Raw genomic sequence first — 18,359 nt, 5'->3', positions numbered from 1 at the left:
TTTTAAATATAAATTATATTAGTAATGTTTTTAAAATTTCATGTTAAATACAGTACTAATAGTAAAAATATTTTTAAAAATTTTAAAATTTAAGAGTATTTTTACAGTTAACTATACTTGATTTATTACTAAATACATATTTAATGAGTTTGACTACACTAATGTTATACACGATTTACTACTAAATGTTTGCAAAATGAACAATGAACACCAATGTTAATATCTGTCATTCATATTAAATGAGTACTAATCTACTAACCGACATTTAAGATAATAATCCAAATCTTAACTCCCGAGATCACCTTTCAGTGAAATTGTGTTATATTTGTAATAGCTCAAGTCCACTACTAGCAGATATTGTCTACTTCGGTCTGTTATGTATTGCCACGAGTTTCACAGTTTTAAAACACGTTTGGTAAGGAGAAGTTTCCAACACCCTTACTTCGTTCCGCTCTCCAACCGATGTGGAGTCTGGTTTCTTTTGTATTAAAATCACTTTATCAAATTGGATAATTTTGAACTTTAATAAGCTCAAGCAATCCAAAACTTAAATCATAAGTTTTATAAAGTACTCTCCTCTAAGTTCCATACAACACAAGCTCTTGAGGTTCTAAAGCAACAAAAGGGCAAACACATTAGGTGCTTTATCCTTCTTGCAATGAAGTAACACTAATTAGAACCATACATAAAAGCACACTAGAGAGCTCCATGGAATATATAAGAGATACAACCCGACAAGCCAACCAACCAGTTCGTTGAGGATGAAGAAGCTCGTCAAATGTTTCAGGAAGCTGAAGAAAATGTTGGTGTCCTCACACGGTACGAAGCGCAAACAGGAGACTCCGACTTCATCTTCGCGTCGATGTGCTGTTTTCTGTGAAGAGCTTTTCTTGTCATCAAAGAGGAAAAAGTGTTACGGTTCTGTTAGCAATGATGTCGATCGCAATCCTTTTGTAGCAGCTCGTCTTGCAGCACAGGGTCACTTCAGTCTCAGGCCAAACGTCTATCTCTGAGAGAGAACGGTCGGTTTTGTTTCAACTCATAATTTGCTATGATATAGTACCTGGTTTAAGAGATATCTCGTTTAAATGTCATCATTTTGGTCGATCCCTTCTATTTTCTTTGCTCGTGTCGAATGATAATGAGGGAAACGACATTCGTCGTCTGTTTATCTGTGTGAGAGAGCTGTAAAAGGCCAATGGTATTCCTTGACTATCATTCAATAAAGCCAACACTAACAGCAAAAATCATTCTTTCTATATTTACATAATAAGTTACAAACAATCTAAAGCCGACCCATAACCTCTGTCGACCGATGCAATATTTCCTACTAGTCATCATTCTACAAGTCCATCGACACCAACGACTAAGTGCACTTAGACATATTCGAGTATAGACATGATATTCACACAACATGAACATATTCATTGAAGCATAAAGAAAGCGATAAGAGGATCGTACACAACTTGCTTAGCGTTTTCTCCCATGACAAAATCAGCATGAGCATAATCTTCTCTAAACTGAACAACGAGCTTATCTCCATCGTGATCTTTGAAGTTATCCAACAAGAGTTGCACATCGTTGACATCGGACAAGGCATCGGCACCTCCATAGCTAAGAAAGAGAGGGAAGTCATTAGGAATGCTCGTCATATTGTACGTTGGAGGAGTCGATTGCCCATAGTGTTTAATGTTTTCGATCACGTCAACGTAGTCGTACATTGCTATGGTTCCACTTCTGATCACTGCCCATAATCCCCAAAACAATATTTAGACCGCACAAAACAACAACAAAAATTCAAATATACTCAAAAGAGCCTTGATTCTTACTCTGAGACAGATGGATCATGTTCTTTGTTGCCGTTGGCTGAGGCTCATGGATTAGAAAGTTTTGAGATACAGATGGATTGAGACAGCAATTCTGGCCTATAATCGAAACAAAATAACGAGAATTCTCTCTACGAGCTCGGTTTGAAAATAAAAAAACAATGAACTAAAACAACGTTCAAACCGAACCTGTGAAAGATGTCAACAAGTTGATACAATCAACTCCTGGCTTTGCACAGACTTCAACAAGAAGCTGAACTGCAGCCTTCCTATTTGTTCATTCAAAGTAAGTACAGAACTAAATGAACTAGTTTCACTAATCTAATAGTTTCCTTAACAAAAGAGAGATGGTCAAATAGTTACCCTCTTGGATCAAACTCTTTGACACCCAACCAGAACAAGACCTGTTACGACGGATAAGACGAATCGGCAACACGACATAACTCAACAGTAATACGAATATACAGAGGGTCAAATATTGTACCTCACCGAGAAAGTTATCAGCAGCGTTTCTCGCAATTGGGGAGGTTACATCACCCAAATGGGCAATTGGGCTAATCAAAGCAGCTGATATCAACATGTCTAGCAATTGGTGTTTGGAAAATGCAGCAAGAGCAATCAATGTTCCCTTCAATCCAAGAACTTCTCCATCTCAGTTACAGATAAACATACTCTTAGCACGAAGATGCAAAACAAAATGCAATGCTTAAACTAACCAATGAGTGTCCAACATAGTGCATATTCTGCCCAGTTCGATTATGAACATATTGGAGAGTGGCAGGGAGATCAAAAGCTACCAATTCGTCCCATGACCAATCCCAGAAGCCCTAAAGAACAACTCAATATCATGTTCAGCAGCAAGAAAATCAAATTGAAAGCAAGAGAAACAAGCAATTACAGGATCATCAGGGCCTAGTGAGGTATGTCCTTGGCTAAATTTAGTTCCACGGGTGTTGGCAAGCCACACATCAAATCCTTTATCTGCCAAAACGAATGCCAAAGAACTTTCTGGAGGAAGCAACAGCCATGTTGCCGCATCCTTCCCATCACAAAAAGTTCGTAAAACCAATCCATAAACACATAATCCTTTCACAAGAAATTACGGCACCATAATCAAAATTACCAACCATTAGAAGACCGTGCTGTAGCAGAACTGGAGGCCCATTGGCTGAACTCGTCCGCCCTGATGGGATTCTCTGCATGCTGAGTATAAACCCATCGTTTGTAATCACCTGAAAACCCAAATGGAAGATCATTCTGTGAATCAATTAGGTATTTCCAAAAAAGAACATGAAGAAGAACAAGAAGAAGAACTCGCTATATTACTAGATGTTCTTCGCAAGCGTAGTTGTGAGGCTCCACTAACGATTTACATATACCATCGGCTGAGCCAGGTTCTAATGCAGAAACTAATATGAATCTACAAAGCAGAAGTAAAAGAACGATGGGATTGAAGGGATCGGGCGAGTTCATTTTGATTCATGGTGTAACACAGGAGTTTAGGAATTTTATATCGACGCTGAATAGGAGCAGATACAAACAGGAATTGAGCAATCACAAGAATTGCTATCCGCTTCCGCCCATCAGAAGCCATTGATCGAGGGCATCTAGTGGGGCCGACAAGTCGTTCCATTGTCAAATTAACATTACGCTCAAGGGAAAAGCCATAGTGTTCATCGGCGACAAGATTCCATAATCGAACAAGAAAGTTCCTAGGCTGCTTCGAATGCCAATTTCAGCCGCAGGTCGATTTCAATAAGATGAAAATTTGATATTATCCATTGAATTTGGTATTTATTGTAATAATCAATGCCAATCATAGTTCATCACCATTAATGCCTCCGTTCGTGGTTTTATCATAATTTCTTCGATGCTTGGAGATTGCTCTTAACGACAGAATTCCGAGCATTTTAGTAAGAAAAGGCCAAACACAAGATAATTTTTATATTTTATTTAATTATAGAATATTTCAATTTTATTCACGTTATATCAAAGAAAGTATATAATTTTTTTTTAAAAAAAAACAATTAATTATTTGAGAGAATTAATAGTAAGAAAAAAAAATCCAAAACAATGCTAATTAACACCAATTATTTAATTAAATTACAAATTTTGATACGAACCAAAAATTTAATTTATAGAATTTGTATAATTCAATAAATTGCTAGTAAAGATATCTGGTAGTTTCCCATTGCTGCTTACATTATTTATTTATTAATAATTGCTACTCTTTAAAAAATCTAAATTTATATAAAAACAATTTGACCATCTTAATTTTAAACTATAAAATTTTGTCCTGATAAAATAACTTGGGTTGGCTTTGGTCGCTATTAGTTACATCCCTATGGTCGCTATTAGTTGAAACAAAGATAACCCACTTATTCAGGACAATGAACCTCTGATCGTTACTGAGGCTTTTGCTTTCTGTTCGTTCCAAAATCTCAAAATTGGGACTAATGATTTCAATGCGTATGTAACTTTACAAGTTATCCAATCGAAACAATTTAGAAAACAGAATTGAAAACGTATAATAAGTTTCCAAACTAAGATGTGTTGTATTGGAAGAGAGAACTCAACATTTTCTTTCCATTTTTTTACTTGACAAAAGAAGAATGAGGCCTTACCGGTGAAAACACTTACCTGCCTGGTTATGGTGACGACAAAAGTGAAAGTTCAAGACATTGCCCGTTTCATCATGATGCTATTGCTTGCTTGGAACTGGTGACTTTCTCCTCACGTTCTTGTGCTGCAGCATCTTTTGGAGTTTTGTTCCTTGTTTGGCTGCTGCTGCTGCTGCTGCTTTCTTGCTTCCCAGCTTTGCCTGATGATCTCCTGAATGGAAAGTTCAGCCCTTTAGGATTTAGCCTCGTGAGCAATTGCCATCTAGGTTTTGCCTCCCCCAATAACTTCATCTGCTCTCGTCTAAATTGCTTGTTGGCGTAACATTTTCCACCTCGCCATCCCAAGCAATATCTGCACAATCCACACTGGGTAATGATTACCTTAGAGAATGGAGCATGGACAAAAAAGGTTCGGATAGTAGTGTATTGAAGTGTCGAATTCAATGATCGAACTACGAAGTAATGAAAATAGATGAAGATAGAAAACTTGGTGTCTCTCAACCCATTAGGGGAAGGGAATGAAAGGTTTATGGAATGAATCACACGAGTTTCTTATGATACAAAATGTGAGATCTCATAACAGTTGGAGAGGAGAACGAAACATTTCTTATAAGGGTATGAAAACCTAAAACCATGAGACTGACGGTGATACATATCGAGCCAAAGTAGACAATATCTGCTAGCGGTGAGCTTGAGCTATTACACAAAATACTTAAAAGATGGTTACATTAGTTGTCGATTTATCAGGGCTAATGAAAGAGGCCTAAGTGGTCCTTATTATCACGAAAGAGTCATATCTCATTCGAATAAGTAACAACTACCAGTGATCATCTCATGACAGGGAGGAGGATAGACTATTTTTCTGCATTTAATCCGCCTCAAAGAATGAAACTATATGTCCCAAAGAGTTTTAAGTCCATATGATAATGAAAACAATTGCATCATAAAAAGGGATTAGAACGCAGAACCAGACCCAATGATCAAAGAAGTTCCAGCAGTTGCAAAGCATGCAGGAGTACTGATCTTTCCAATATTAACAGCCTTTGCAACTTCCGAATGCTCAAGTTGATGCTTTTTTCTCATCTGCCACGAAACAGAAACATAAATGTGAATCTAACCATTATTCGTGTAGGGGGAGATGGCATAGTGCATTCATGTGCAAACGAAATAACGGGCTCAGAAGTGGCAGTGCACAAATTCCTTTAGTGTACTGTATGTTTGATAAGGCATGAATAGTCTCAAATTTTTAGTGCCTAAAACAAACCCTAACCATGCATACACTCAGGAAAAAATTGATGAAGAAAGTGCTTGCACGGTTGTGCCAAGTAGCCATAAGAACACAGCTTTAAAAGGGCACTCGAATGCCAAGCGATGGCTATGCAATTATGGTTGGACTACATTCAAATAAATTAACAGATTCACACGATAATGCTTACAGCTTCCTCAATAGATTCAAGCCTTCTGTCAACTTGAACATCATGATAGTGGCGTAAAGTGTAACCTGCAGCAGAATCAATACAACCTTAACTTCTGCTAACCTCTAAAGCATACAATCAACACACAATTCATTTAATCCAAAACACAAAACCAAATAGATTGTTATAATGTTTTATAATTCATAATAAGGCATCTTCAATTTAAAGATACCAATCCCTTCACATTCATTTAGTTTGGATGTTAATTGAAGGCTTTGCTGGACAAAAAAAAATTCAACGTGTATCCATTACAGCTTCTATTAGAGATAGGCTTGCTTCTTATATAGGGAGCAAAGCTACAATATCATATCTAAACAAATAATCAACAAAAAAAGATCAAATTCATCGTAATCTAACGTTTGGCCTCTTAAGCCTATTGGTTCTTTTACAGTACAAGGATAATCAAACGCAGAATTTAACGGAAAAACAATAAGGGAAATGAAAATTCAAATCACTGAACTCACCGAACCAGGCAGTTGCAACAGATGCAATAGAAGTCCCCACTGTAAAAACCACCCTATGCCTTTCGAATACATCCTAAAAACACCCAAGACCAGAACCACAATGTAAACAATGGAGAAGAACAAAGGGCTTGATTACATCCTTGAGAAAAAAAATTGAATAAAAAATCCCCATAAGCATTCAGAACATCGAATTTCAATAATCTTCAAACATTAACAAACTCAGCATCCGAAAATTCAATCACCTTAGTAGAATAGAAAGTATCCTGAACGGCCGTCAATGAATTCACGGCCTTCCTCTTCAACCTAGGAACTGCAATCGAGCGTATAATCGAAGTTCCCGAGGCCTTTAATCTCTGCATGGTGCATTCTAAGCAGTTCGTGGTTCAGATTTCGGGATTGAATACTCTGAAATTCGACGATTTCCGCCAAAGAATTCGAGAAGACCGCGATCCTCCTGCCTTTGTTTCCCTTCAAGAATCCAATTCCCCTTCGAGGATGATCGGCCCGCCAAAAGTTGAATCCTGACAAAATTTTGGGCCAATTAGCAACTTAGCCCATTAAACGAAGTTTAAAGATTAAGGTATTTACATCTTACACCATTTCCGAAAATTATTTACAGAACTTACCCGATTCTCTAAAATATTAGAATTTCTGTCGTTGCAATCAAATTGAATGGATTGTTAAATCATGTATTAAGTACAAATTTCATATTATTTTATCCATATTAAAAAAAAATTCACATCGCGAACATATATTGCATGCATCAAATATTATTATTTTTATAACAATCGTAAAAGTAGAATAGGGTTAGGTTAGGTTGGGTTGTGAACCCTTATTTCGGGTTGGTCGGGATGACCCGACCAAAAAAGTTACAATCCACGAACCGAGACAAATTTTTAGTTTTTAAAAAATTCCCAACCCATACAGAAAAAAATTCAACTCGATCTATACTGGGTGCATTGAATAGTTCGAATTTATCGAGACAAACTTAGATTGATATTGTCTCGTGGATAAAGACCAAAATAGAATATTATTTAGTAACAAAAATTGGAAGAATATAAAAAGAACAATGAATTGAAAAAGTGTTAAATGAAAAGAATATTGTTAGGTAGAAGGATGAATGGTGCGATTTTGGCCATATCCACGAACAGTCACCATTGAAAACAAATAACAGATTGGTTGATAGAGAGACAAAAATCACCTATTCGATCTTCGAATACTTATTTTCATTCTCAAGCAAGTCACCCAACTAGACTTCGAGTCGGCGTTAATGTGGCCAACATATATTCAAACCTTTAGCCCCATTTTTCATAAAATAAAATATTTTAGAAAATGGGGACAAAGAAAGTATTAAAAAACATTTAAAAATCGGTTTTATGAAAGCAATGTTATAGGCTAGCCAGCAAATAAGTAACACCCACGACTTTGATAGGGGTAGGAAGAATTGATGATTAGTCACGTCCCCTATAATACATTTTGAAGCATCTTAGCATTGGTATGCACTCTTGTATTGACCTAACAAAAATGAATAAAGATTTGTCTAACATGAAAGCAAGTAAAAGAAGTAAAAGAGATTTGGAATACACATACAGTCACAGGCAGTACGCCTTACCCAAGTATGACCGTGACACCTAGCATGTTACCACAGGCAATACGTCTTAGATAAGTACGACCATGACACTAAGTCTTGACATCCAACAGTATGCCTTACACAAGTATGACTGTGACATCTAACATGTTACCACATGCAATATTGCCCTTAGATAAATACGACCATGACACTAAATCTTGACATCCAACACGCCTGAGACACCTATAAATAAAGTATATTTTACGATTAATCAATCTGAAGTTGGAAGAAGTTTTAATTAATACATTAGAGGGTTAAAATTGGAAGATCTAAAAGCAAGGAACCGAAAGGAATAAAGAAAGCAAACCAAAATATAGCCTAAATTTCCCTTATGTTATGGTTGGAAGTGTGTATCATAATTGCATGGCCCAAGATGTTTGAGAGTAAAAATGAAGGAAAAGTGAACAAAATTATAACACCTGTATCATACTTATTGGCTGGGCCTTCCTTTCAAATCAATCTCAAATATTTTGTTCAATTTTTCACTCCACTTCATTTTTCTTTTTAAATCACAATTTCAATCTCTACATCTTAGCATAATATAAGGTTTAGTACATGCATTTAACAGTATCTTAACGACCCGTTGCTATCCGATTCAACTAAGACACACAATTGCAAGATAAATTCAAGAACACCATTCTTCGATTCATAGAACATATCATGTACGAGTAACGTAGAAGAAAAGAAAAGAAAAGATTACGAAAATTATAACTTAGCAATATAAACAGAGTTTCAAAGGAAAGGGAAAAAGAAAAGGATGATAGCTAGAAGTTAATATCAAGGGTCAGCCAGCCTCACCATGGTGATCATAAGGAGGGTGAGTTGGCTTGGCTTGTTGTAGATGCAAACAAAACATATTAACACACACTTGGGGGAAATTGGGAAAAACCCTTTGAATCAGTTTTGGCTTCCTTTTTTCAAGTTTTACTGATTTGGGTTTTGCCAATATGAGAGGTGCAAGCACATGGCATTGGGAAGGAAAACTGAGCAAAGTAATGCAATTGGTGAAGGCCTACTAAAAGGGGGAAGAACTTGGGAAGGGTGCCTGCCTCTCTATTGGCTTTAGGGCACGTTGAGATCAGAATCAGAATCAGAAATGGTATGGCAAGAAGAATCAGCAGGCAGCATCACATGTGCAATAAATGTTTCTTATCAAGAACCCTATCAGAGAAATCAATGAATGGCCACCTTCATCAGCCCCCCCTTTTGAACCAAGCCCCAAAGCCTAAACACTCAATTTTCTATCCTCCTAGAAGTAAAAATCATGAAGAACATGCCCCTATCGGTGCCTTTCCCAACAAATTTTCAGATCAAATCACCATCACCACACAGAGAAGAATGCAAGTCAAATAGATATGAACATAATAACTAGAGATACATGATTAAGCGAAGAGAATGGCAATAAGACAACTGCAGATTCTTTAAATTAGATGGGTAATCTTTGTACAGAAGAGTATGGATTGATGGTGTGAATCGGATCAAGAAAGGAAAATCCCAGATCAGATACACAGCACAGCATAGCTTAAACGATGCTAAAAAGCTTCAATGAAACACAGACAAGATTATATAGGCCATGGCCGTCAAAGGGAACCCAGTCTAAAAGTCTAACAAAGTAAGAGTCGACAGACAGGAGGGAGCGAGAAAATTCTCTTCAACTTACCACCATATTTGAATTTTTTTTCAGTTTAGTGTTTTTTCCCAAGAAAAGAAGATAGAAAAAACAGAAGAAATGTGGAAAATGAGAGGATCATTGTAAAACCCACGATGATATGAATCAAGAACAGCATCATCAGAGGCATAAAGCAGTAGCTTGAAGATCATCACCAGTTAAATCCACGACGTCCATGGGAGGTGGTAAGTTAAGATCGAACGGCAAGGCTCTACGGAAAGAAGCGAGAACACAGACCTCATCATCATCAACAACCGAGGAGGAGGAATCACAGTCGCTATGGCAGTCGTCGGGCGAAACAGGCTGCACCGGCCTCCGGGGAACCATCGACAACGACGACAAAGGGTTAGAAATCCGCGGTCCACTAAACGACTCAACAGTGGAACTCAAGCTGCTCGACGTAGGCCTATTAGCCTGGACACACTCTATCTTGCCAAAACCGTTCGAATCGATCAAATCCGGCGGCGATTGATAAAACGGAATAGGTTGCTGAATCGAAATCGTCGATGGATGTAAAGGAAAGTTAGTTTTGGCCTTGGCTCCACGGAGGGACCGAGCAGCAGTATCGTAAGCACGAGCAGCCTCTTCAGCGGAATCAAAGGTACCGAGCCAAACCCTAGTTTTCTTCCAGGGATCTCTGATCTCCGCGGCGTATCTTCCCCAAGGACGCTTCCGAACGCCTCTGTATCGGATCTCTTTGAGAGGATTCTCGCGCTGAACGGTAGATTTCGGCACTTCTGTCGCTGTAAATGGATCTGAGGGCCTGCCTCGCCGCATGGATGAAAGAGGAAAAATCTTCGAACCGAAATGAGACTAAAAATAAGAAGAAAAAAAAAATTGCAGAAGAAGGCAGATTGCTGGGAGCAAAAATGAATTGATCTGCTCAGAGCCACGGCTACCACCTCCTCCGACTGTCAATTTTGAACCTCCATTTTTGTCTCTGGTTTTTTGTTCTGGTTCTTCCTCTTCCTTCAACCTCTATACGGTCGGTTTAATCTCTTCGAATGAGAGATCGGGTCGAGGTTCATTGCTTCGTAATTATCATCTTTTTTTTTAATTAATTGAAGATGTGGGGTAAAAATAAAAAATAAAAAATAAAAAATAAAAATATAGGTAGGATGAAGAAATGACCAAAATACCCTGGCCTCTGCAAGAACTAAAAGACAAGGCATGTACACATCTGTCATATACGTACACTCAACCAATATCCCTCGATAAAAACACACCTTTCCTTCTTTTAATATTTTTTTATAAAAAAAAATATTATTGGTATTTGTCTTTGCTCGCATCCACCTCACGTTTCAATTTAGTGTGAGTAGTTTGCAAATTTAAAGGAGATCGAAGGGTTAATAGCCTATTGATTAGCTCGGACTCGAGTTAAGACACTTTCCTGTTGGTTAAGGTTAACCGTTGTTTTACACACTTTTCAACTGCCAAATATGTATGCACGTAGTTATTTTGTGTATTGAATTGTGACATGTTACAACATTATAATGGATCATTTAAACACTGTTCTTTTTTATATATAGAAATTCGAGACGTTTGTCTATATATATTGAAATTGTAGTAATTACGTTAGATTATAAAAAAATTATTTACCTATACATCAGAATTACTTTTGCCCAGGTCAGTTACCATATACTTTTTTAGTAACCATGCATAACGAACTCGGTTCCGTCTAAAATTTTAAAAAAGTTTTTACCCTTCACTTGTTTTGTTTCAAAAACATTGTTTTTCAAATAAAATCAATAGAAGAGGTAATATATTTTTTATTTATTTAAAAATATATATGGTTAGTATCTTTAATATATGGGTATTATTTACTTTTTACCATATATAGGAAAGAGATTTATATTTAATCACATAATATTATTTAATTTATTTTAAAATGATAGCATACATCATGCCTTTAAATAAAAATAAAATGAAATGGTAAGTACAAGAAAATAACCGCATAACCGGGCCGGTTGGGCCGGAAATCAAAACCTTTAGAAGAGTGCCAGACATCTGTCGGGAAGAATCCAATAGAAAATGGCCACACGTCCTCAAGTTACTTGTCGGACCCGTTTGACTGGGTCCGGGTGTGTGCCCACTCACACCAGAGTTTCTCCGACGTGGCTTCCGGTGTGCCCACTGCCACCAGAGTTTCTCCAACGCGCTACAGACAGCGTGTGTGGCGTTTTCCGGGCCCCACCTTCTCTTTATAAATAAAACGCCACCTTATATCCCCATTTGATGTTCATTTAATATAGTCCTCCAATTTCTTTTGATTAAATTATTTATTTATTATTATGGGTAAAAAAAATATAATGTTTGCAATTTCGATAATTTAAATTCTAATTATTTTTTTAAAGAGATGAATTGGATTTTCTTAATTATTCCATGAATATCAAATAATAGTTTATCAATTATAAATATATATATAAAAGGTTAAAATAATAATAATAAAAAAAAAGGAAAATCAATGCCTAACAATAATATAAATATATATAAATGGTTGAAACCAAATATAATCTAACTTAGAAAAAAAAAAACATCTAACTTTCAAATTCTTAATAATTATCAATTTTAATGATTATTTCATATTTTTAAAATTACTCTGAGATCGAAATATTTTATTTATTTATTTGAAAATACACCGGCACAGTAAATAAAAATAAATAAAAGGGCAAAAAAAAAAAAAAGAAATATCTAGGTCAATATCCATTTCAATTTTATTTATTTAAAAAAAATCTATTTATTTAATCTGGGAAACGGTTGCTTATGTGATACTCAAGTACGCCTTTGTAACTTAATTTTTAATTAGTTAAAATATTAAAAAAATTATTTCTCCTCCTGTATATAAAATATTATTTTAATTAATTGAGGTACCAATAATGTCGAAATTTGATTAATTTTCTTTATGGGTTAATATAGAGATTTTTAGTGAACATGACATGCAATCCTTCTCTTTGTTACGGCTTCCAAGATAAGCTATATATGAATGAGTAATTAGATCTGTACTTTGTTTATTTTATTTCAAGTAGGTTATTCCAACTCAATAGTCTTGATCGCCATTAGATCTATACTTTGTTTATTTTATTTCAAGTAGATTATTCCAATTCAATAGTCTTGATTTGGGTTCGGGTCGGTTTAACCTTCGTTCGTTAACAAGACCGTGAGTCGATGAAATTGATTTACTGTGGTATTTTAAAGAAAGAAAAATTTTGGGAAAACAAGACAATTTGAAAAAAAATGTTATGCTGTCTTAACAACAAACATGTTGGTTGTTCATGTCTGGTTCACAACCATCCACTAATTTCCAACTTTTCAAGATTCAAAGAACTTTCTTCCATCGATAATGTTTGTAAAGGTATAGAGATTATATATATATATATATATTCTAGAACCAAATTATAACCCAACCCTAACCCTAAAACAATGTTGATAACCCTAAAACAATGTTGTTGATCTCGTCTAATCACATGGAATCAATTAACAAAAACTCACCTAACATCGTTTAATGATTGAAGAAATTTTTACAGTTTTCTTTTGCAGTTTAGTTAGTTACGATTCTCCAGTCCTAGCCACTTTAGTGGTCAAACTGAAAAGTTATTCCATAAGATTTGAAACACCCCATCAAATGAGAGAATTTAAAAGTAGCCATTTATTTAAGTATCCTAGAAGTTACCCCAACGTGACAGCTACATTGAATAACATTGTCAAACCGATAACCAAAATCTCATCAGATTGCAAACTTAAATTCAAGTCACATAATCATAACAGAGAAAGGATAAACAGCAGAAGAGGGTGGGATTGGTTGGTTTAATTTCACCTGCACTTTATTCAACACAAAAAATGCCTTCCCCTGCCCCACAACAGATGACTCAAGTAAACAAATCTCCAAGCAACTTGTTTTCACTCCCACATTATCACAGGTGAAATTGGGGCATAGGGGAGGTATAAAGTAAAGAAAATTTGTAATTCCTTGACAACATACTAAACAACAGAGTCAAAATAGGCATGGTTTTCAACCAGATTGATCTTGTAAAGTTTCAGAACCACCTGATAATGAGCATGAAACAGAGGAAACCTCTTCAGCTGTGCCATCATCAACTTTCGTATCGGTAGTTTGCTGTTTGTCGTTCGGAGGATCAGCTTTCTGAACCCATTCAGACGATTTGGATACCGTCTGGGGCAAGGTATCGTGCGATGACAACGTATAGTTGTTGCTGGGATACTTCATGAAAGATGAATTGAGCACAGGCAGAGTGAAGCCATAGTTATAAGGATATGTTGCAGATGGGTGGTCAAATTTACAACTTGGGCCATACTTGCAGAGCCCATACATACTGTAGTATGAACATACAGCTTGCCCCTGTATGAAGCAGCCATGTAAGAAATCAATCACTGTGTAGGAGATGAGGAATAAAGATATAACTGATTGATTACCAGCTAAATGGATTTCAAAAAGGAACTCAACAAGCAGCAGAGATTTAGAGTATGTACTTGATCTGTCTTTTCACACTTCATTGTGATTGGAATGATTCATGATTCAATTTTTACTATAAACGAATTTCATAAGTTTTTGTATGATTAAGAATAAGAACACTTACGGGTCTTGAAGGAAGCCCAAGCACATTCATTACTGATTGTGCAATTCTTTGTTTCGGATGATGAAACTTGCAATCAGATCCATATTTGCATGTGCCATTGTTCATAAAATAACGGCATTCTGGTTGATCGGGTCGATCGGGTAGCGTTAGAGTTGATGTTGATAAGGCCAACTGCCCATTAGAATGCGAGTCTTCCAAATTGACAGAATTATAACCAAGATTGGGAAGAACAGGACTGACATTGCTCTGATAGAACATGATAATAATCACAAAAAGTACACACCATCAGTAAATCAAAAAATTCTATTCATTTGATTTCAAAATACATACCTAGGCAACTTTATCAGTAAAAATTACCCAAAAGAAGCAAAAAAATTACCTTGTTTTCTACATAGTTGATAAATATACAGAAGTTAGAACAAAAAAGAAACACGTCTGCTCGAAAATCACATCTCTAATCCTTTACAAAAGTTTAATAGCACAAGATATTCATGGCCAACAGAAAAATGTTGAAAATGACAATACTATCTAGCCCACCCATCACGACGACAGGCACATCTAAACTGAAACAGTGGGAAGATCAATACCTTCTATCAGGCAAGAAAGAAGCATGCTAATGTACAAGACAAGCAAGAAGATGTACAAACGAAATTGAAACAACCAACACATATTCTCAAGAGCTTGAAACAGCTACTAGAAAATTCTGAACATCCCAATTTTTATCACTAATGTGTATCATAATCGCTGAGCAGCCGTCCTGAATGGCTCCAGGATAAGGCAGAACCGCAAGGTTCTTACATATTTCACGCAACAAATCGTTTATAAATATGCAAGACATTAAGAATTAAGCTAAACCTTGTTCATTCAGACGGGTACTTACCACATAAGTGTTCCAGTCTTGAGCAGCTATGGCACCCTGTGGTGGAGAAACCAGGACAGGCACATAAGATTGTTGGCCTTGAACACATGGACCAGGCATATATTGCATTCTAGGCAATGACCAAGCAGGAATTCCACTAGCATATGGTAAACCAGATGAAGGCATGAATGGAGTGCCTGCAGAACCCAAAGCACCAGGTCTAGCTTGAGGTAACATATTTCCAACTGGTGCTGGCTGGGGATGATTAAACTTGCATGAAACTCCAAATTTACATGATCCCGTGCGCAAATAATAAGAACACGACTTTTCTTCCTGTGAAAGCACTAGGCTCATCAAAATCATCCCAACTATCTAAGATATCGATACGCAGCATAAAATTGATAAACCAAGACCGCGCACCTGCCGCATGGGAAGACCTAAAATGTTAAATGTAACAGGCCCAGCTCCACGCCTATCTCTTGGATGATGATACTTACATGATCCTCCATATTTACATGTCCCCGTCTTCAGAAAATACTGCAAACACGTTCGAAAATTAGTAATAAAAGTCATAAGAAACTGCAAAAATTGTCACCAAATAGCCCTGAGATGAATCTCCCCTAAAGAGTCTATCTCATTTCACAGCTCAAGATGGTTTTCAAATCAAGGCTGTCAAAGAGTTTCAAAAGGATTATCATGTAGGATAAATTAGACTCCATCGAAATCTAAGAAACTTAATCCCAACAATAATACCTCACAGTCGGGTTGCCCAATTCTTTCTGGCAATTCCCCATTATAAAGAGCACCCTGTATGATCAACAAATAGCGAAAGAAATGCGTTACTCAATCATCAGTAGATAGAAGATCATGAGGAACCATGTATATCATAGATGATTGTGCGACATCGGCGTCAATCGAGAGATTCCAATGTTCTTGCAGAAGCAAAATAACTTATACCTGAGCAACGTAGACAGGATGATTGAAACGACAATTACTTCCATAGCTACAAGAGCCAGTTCTCATATAATACAAGCAATCAGGTTCGCCAGGTCGATCGGGGTAAGGGCTTGATTCTGCCGCGTCGCCTCCATCTTGATTATCGCTAATTTCCAACCGCCAGAGCGCCTCCGAGACATCTGATTTCAAAGAGGGGAAAATAGAAATCAAGAAATCAAAATGTGATGAACAACACGATGATCTACACAGCATCGAGAACTAACATCCTTCGTTTTATAAACCGTCAAAAGATGCTCCAACGCTAAATAACTACAAGCAACAAAATCGATATTGCCGAACACGAAGAAAAGGAAATCTCTCCATGCCTCAAATGCATCAAAACACAATAGAAGTTCTTCAAAACGAGATAACCGATGAGGCTTGAATACATTTAACCAGAATCATCTTCAATGAAGACAGAAACATAAACAGAAGAGAACAATAAAATCGCTAATCACACGAAATTTCTTACACACTCGAACACTTGGAAGACAGCTCAAACTAGAAAAAAAAAACCCGATCACAAAAAATCCAAAGTCATTAGATGGTTATAACGAAAAAACAAGGATCAGATCCTAACAATCACACAAAAGTGCATAAAAAATCGTTGAAGCTTCAGTGTTACCAGGGGATTGGTTAGGAACAGCATTCCTCTGAACTTGCAGATTATCTGGCATCGGTCGTAGATATTTAAAAAAGAAAACCCCTTCAAATGCTTTTCAAATCCAACCAATCAAAGTTGAAGAAGCTCCTCAAATCTACCGGGAAAATCCAGATAACAAACAACAAAAACGCCCCCAAATCGCTCAGAAATTCTCTTTCAAAAATAAAAAACTTCAATAAATGGTGTGATCTTCCTCTAATGAAAAAGATGATCCCAGTCAGAAATTGAAGAGAGAAACCAATATAGAAATCTTATAAGGAACCAAGGCGAGAAGGGAATCGCGGATAGATTGTGAAGAATCAATGTAAAATCCACTATTATTCCAATTCGATAAATTCCTTTTTTTTTTTTTTTCACTTTCTCTCTCTCTCTCTCTCTCTTCTCAATTAACGATAAAACAAGTTTCTTCACGCTCGTGTACAAATAATAAATACGGCAAATATGTGGAAATGACCATTTTGCCCTTTATTGTTCGCCGATGATCGTAATTAAGAGTGTAATTATGTCCTTAATTAATTCATTAGTACCAGGGCATGTTTGGCTTCCATTATTATCTTTTATTTTTACCCATTTTTTATAACTTAATATTTAACAAATTATTTAATACACCATTATTACTTCATTTTTTTGGTTGCTCTGCTCATTATGACTAATGGTAATGTAAATAAATTCATTCACAAAAATAATAATAATAATAAATAAAGCATACTAATTCCCATAAATTCATTAATTTCAACTCAATCTTAATTAACCAGCTCATTTTTATTTATTAAACCCTATTATAAGGTCAAAATTATCAAATAAATAAATAAATGAAATTTAATATTTAAATAGAAAAATTTATTCGAATTTAAAGTATAATCTAACGAAGATAAATATTCAACAATTTTGTATAGGAATTAGGCGGGTTTAATTATTAATGTATTATAATATAGAAAATTACGATGAATTGTAGAATAATAATAACTCGGAATAAAGTGTAAAATGTATTTTCTTTATTTTTTATTTTTTTTTATTTTCAAGGAAATTATTATTTATTGTCTTTACTCTTTTTTCACTTTTTTAAAAAATTAGAGTGGGCCTCAAGAATCCACGATTCCTTCTTCTTTTTCTTTCTTATTTTTATTTATTTTGAAATTTCTTGCTTTTTTTTTTTATTATTATTATTTGCCTTTAATAATTGCATGATTTTATAAACGTGTAATAGAAACGAGGACCAAGAATCGTGACGGTTAGAGGAATGATATGCTGAAAACAATCGTACTTCATAATAAATATAAAAATTGCACACTATTTATAATTTTATTCTCGGGACTAAACCTTCCCTAAGTCTTCAAGACTCGCACCATAAGCACGACATATTATCTACAAGCAATTTCACTGACAGACCCGATCTTTGAGACTTGCAGCGTAGACACGGAAAAGCACAATTGAACCTTCTTGTGCACACCCGTTCGAGAAAATAATTATTAAAAATTACTTTAAATATAATAATGTTAGAATTAACATAAGACCATAAAATGGGGTCAAGTCAAGGGTGAATTCTTCCACCATTATAAA

General features: G+C 35.8%; 3 protein-coding genes across 4 annotated transcripts; all 3 read right to left on the bottom strand.

The window, feature by feature from the left end:
• Positions 1-1,187: 1,187 nt before the first annotated feature.
• On the bottom strand, positions 1,188-6,910 carry LOC111469665 (triacylglycerol lipase 2-like). The gene is made up of 13 exons (XM_023115017.1): positions 6,629-6,910; positions 6,387-6,459; positions 5,884-5,948; positions 5,421-5,530; positions 4,692-4,799; positions 2,954-3,059; positions 2,725-2,865; positions 2,543-2,653; positions 2,311-2,454; positions 2,190-2,230; positions 2,016-2,095; positions 1,830-1,925; positions 1,188-1,744 (listed from the first exon to the last, which is right to left on the bottom strand). Exons 1-13 carry the CDS (start codon positions 6,743-6,745, stop codon positions 1,425-1,427), a joined length of 1,512 nt encoding a protein of 503 aa, XP_022970785.1. The 5' UTR covers positions 6,746-6,910; the 3' UTR covers positions 1,188-1,424.
• Positions 6,911-9,401: 2,491 nt separating this feature from the next.
• LOC111469663 (ethylene-responsive transcription factor 3-like) lies at positions 9,402-18,087 on the bottom strand. 2 transcript variants are annotated; one of them, XM_023115012.1, is made up of 2 exons: positions 18,069-18,087; positions 9,402-10,521 (listed from the first exon to the last, which is right to left on the bottom strand). In XM_023115012.1, the coding sequence occupies exon 2, from the start codon at positions 10,460-10,462 to the stop codon at positions 9,806-9,808; it is 657 nt and encodes a 218-aa protein (XP_022970780.1). In that variant the 5' UTR covers positions 10,463-10,521; positions 18,069-18,087; the 3' UTR covers positions 9,402-9,805. The 2 variants fall into 2 exon arrangements, with proteins under 2 accessions (XP_022970780.1, XP_022970781.1); XM_023115013.1 differs by lacking the exon at positions 18,069-18,087 and adding an exon at positions 10,588-10,689 and having other exon boundaries at positions 9,402-10,498.
• LOC111469657 (zinc finger CCCH domain-containing protein 3-like) lies at positions 13,473-17,159 on the bottom strand. Its single transcript, XM_023114998.1, has 7 exons — positions 16,761-17,159; positions 16,097-16,275; positions 15,893-15,946; positions 15,560-15,676; positions 15,161-15,472; positions 14,281-14,526; positions 13,473-14,042 (listed from the first exon to the last, which is right to left on the bottom strand). The coding sequence occupies exons 1-7, from the start codon at positions 16,810-16,812 to the stop codon at positions 13,695-13,697; spliced, it is 1,308 nt and encodes a 435-aa protein (XP_022970766.1). The 5' UTR covers positions 16,813-17,159; the 3' UTR covers positions 13,473-13,694.
• Positions 18,088-18,359: the final 272 nt, after the last annotated feature.

Source organism: Cucurbita maxima, unplaced genomic scaffold, assembly GCF_002738345.1.
Source record: "Cucurbita maxima cultivar Rimu unplaced genomic scaffold, Cmax_1.0 Cma_Scf00041, whole genome shotgun sequence".
Classification (NCBI taxonomy): domain Eukaryota; kingdom Viridiplantae; phylum Streptophyta; class Magnoliopsida; order Cucurbitales; family Cucurbitaceae; genus Cucurbita; species Cucurbita maxima.
The sequence above is the reverse complement of the archived record's forward strand: the minus strand, read 5'-3'. Positions and strand labels throughout refer to the sequence as shown.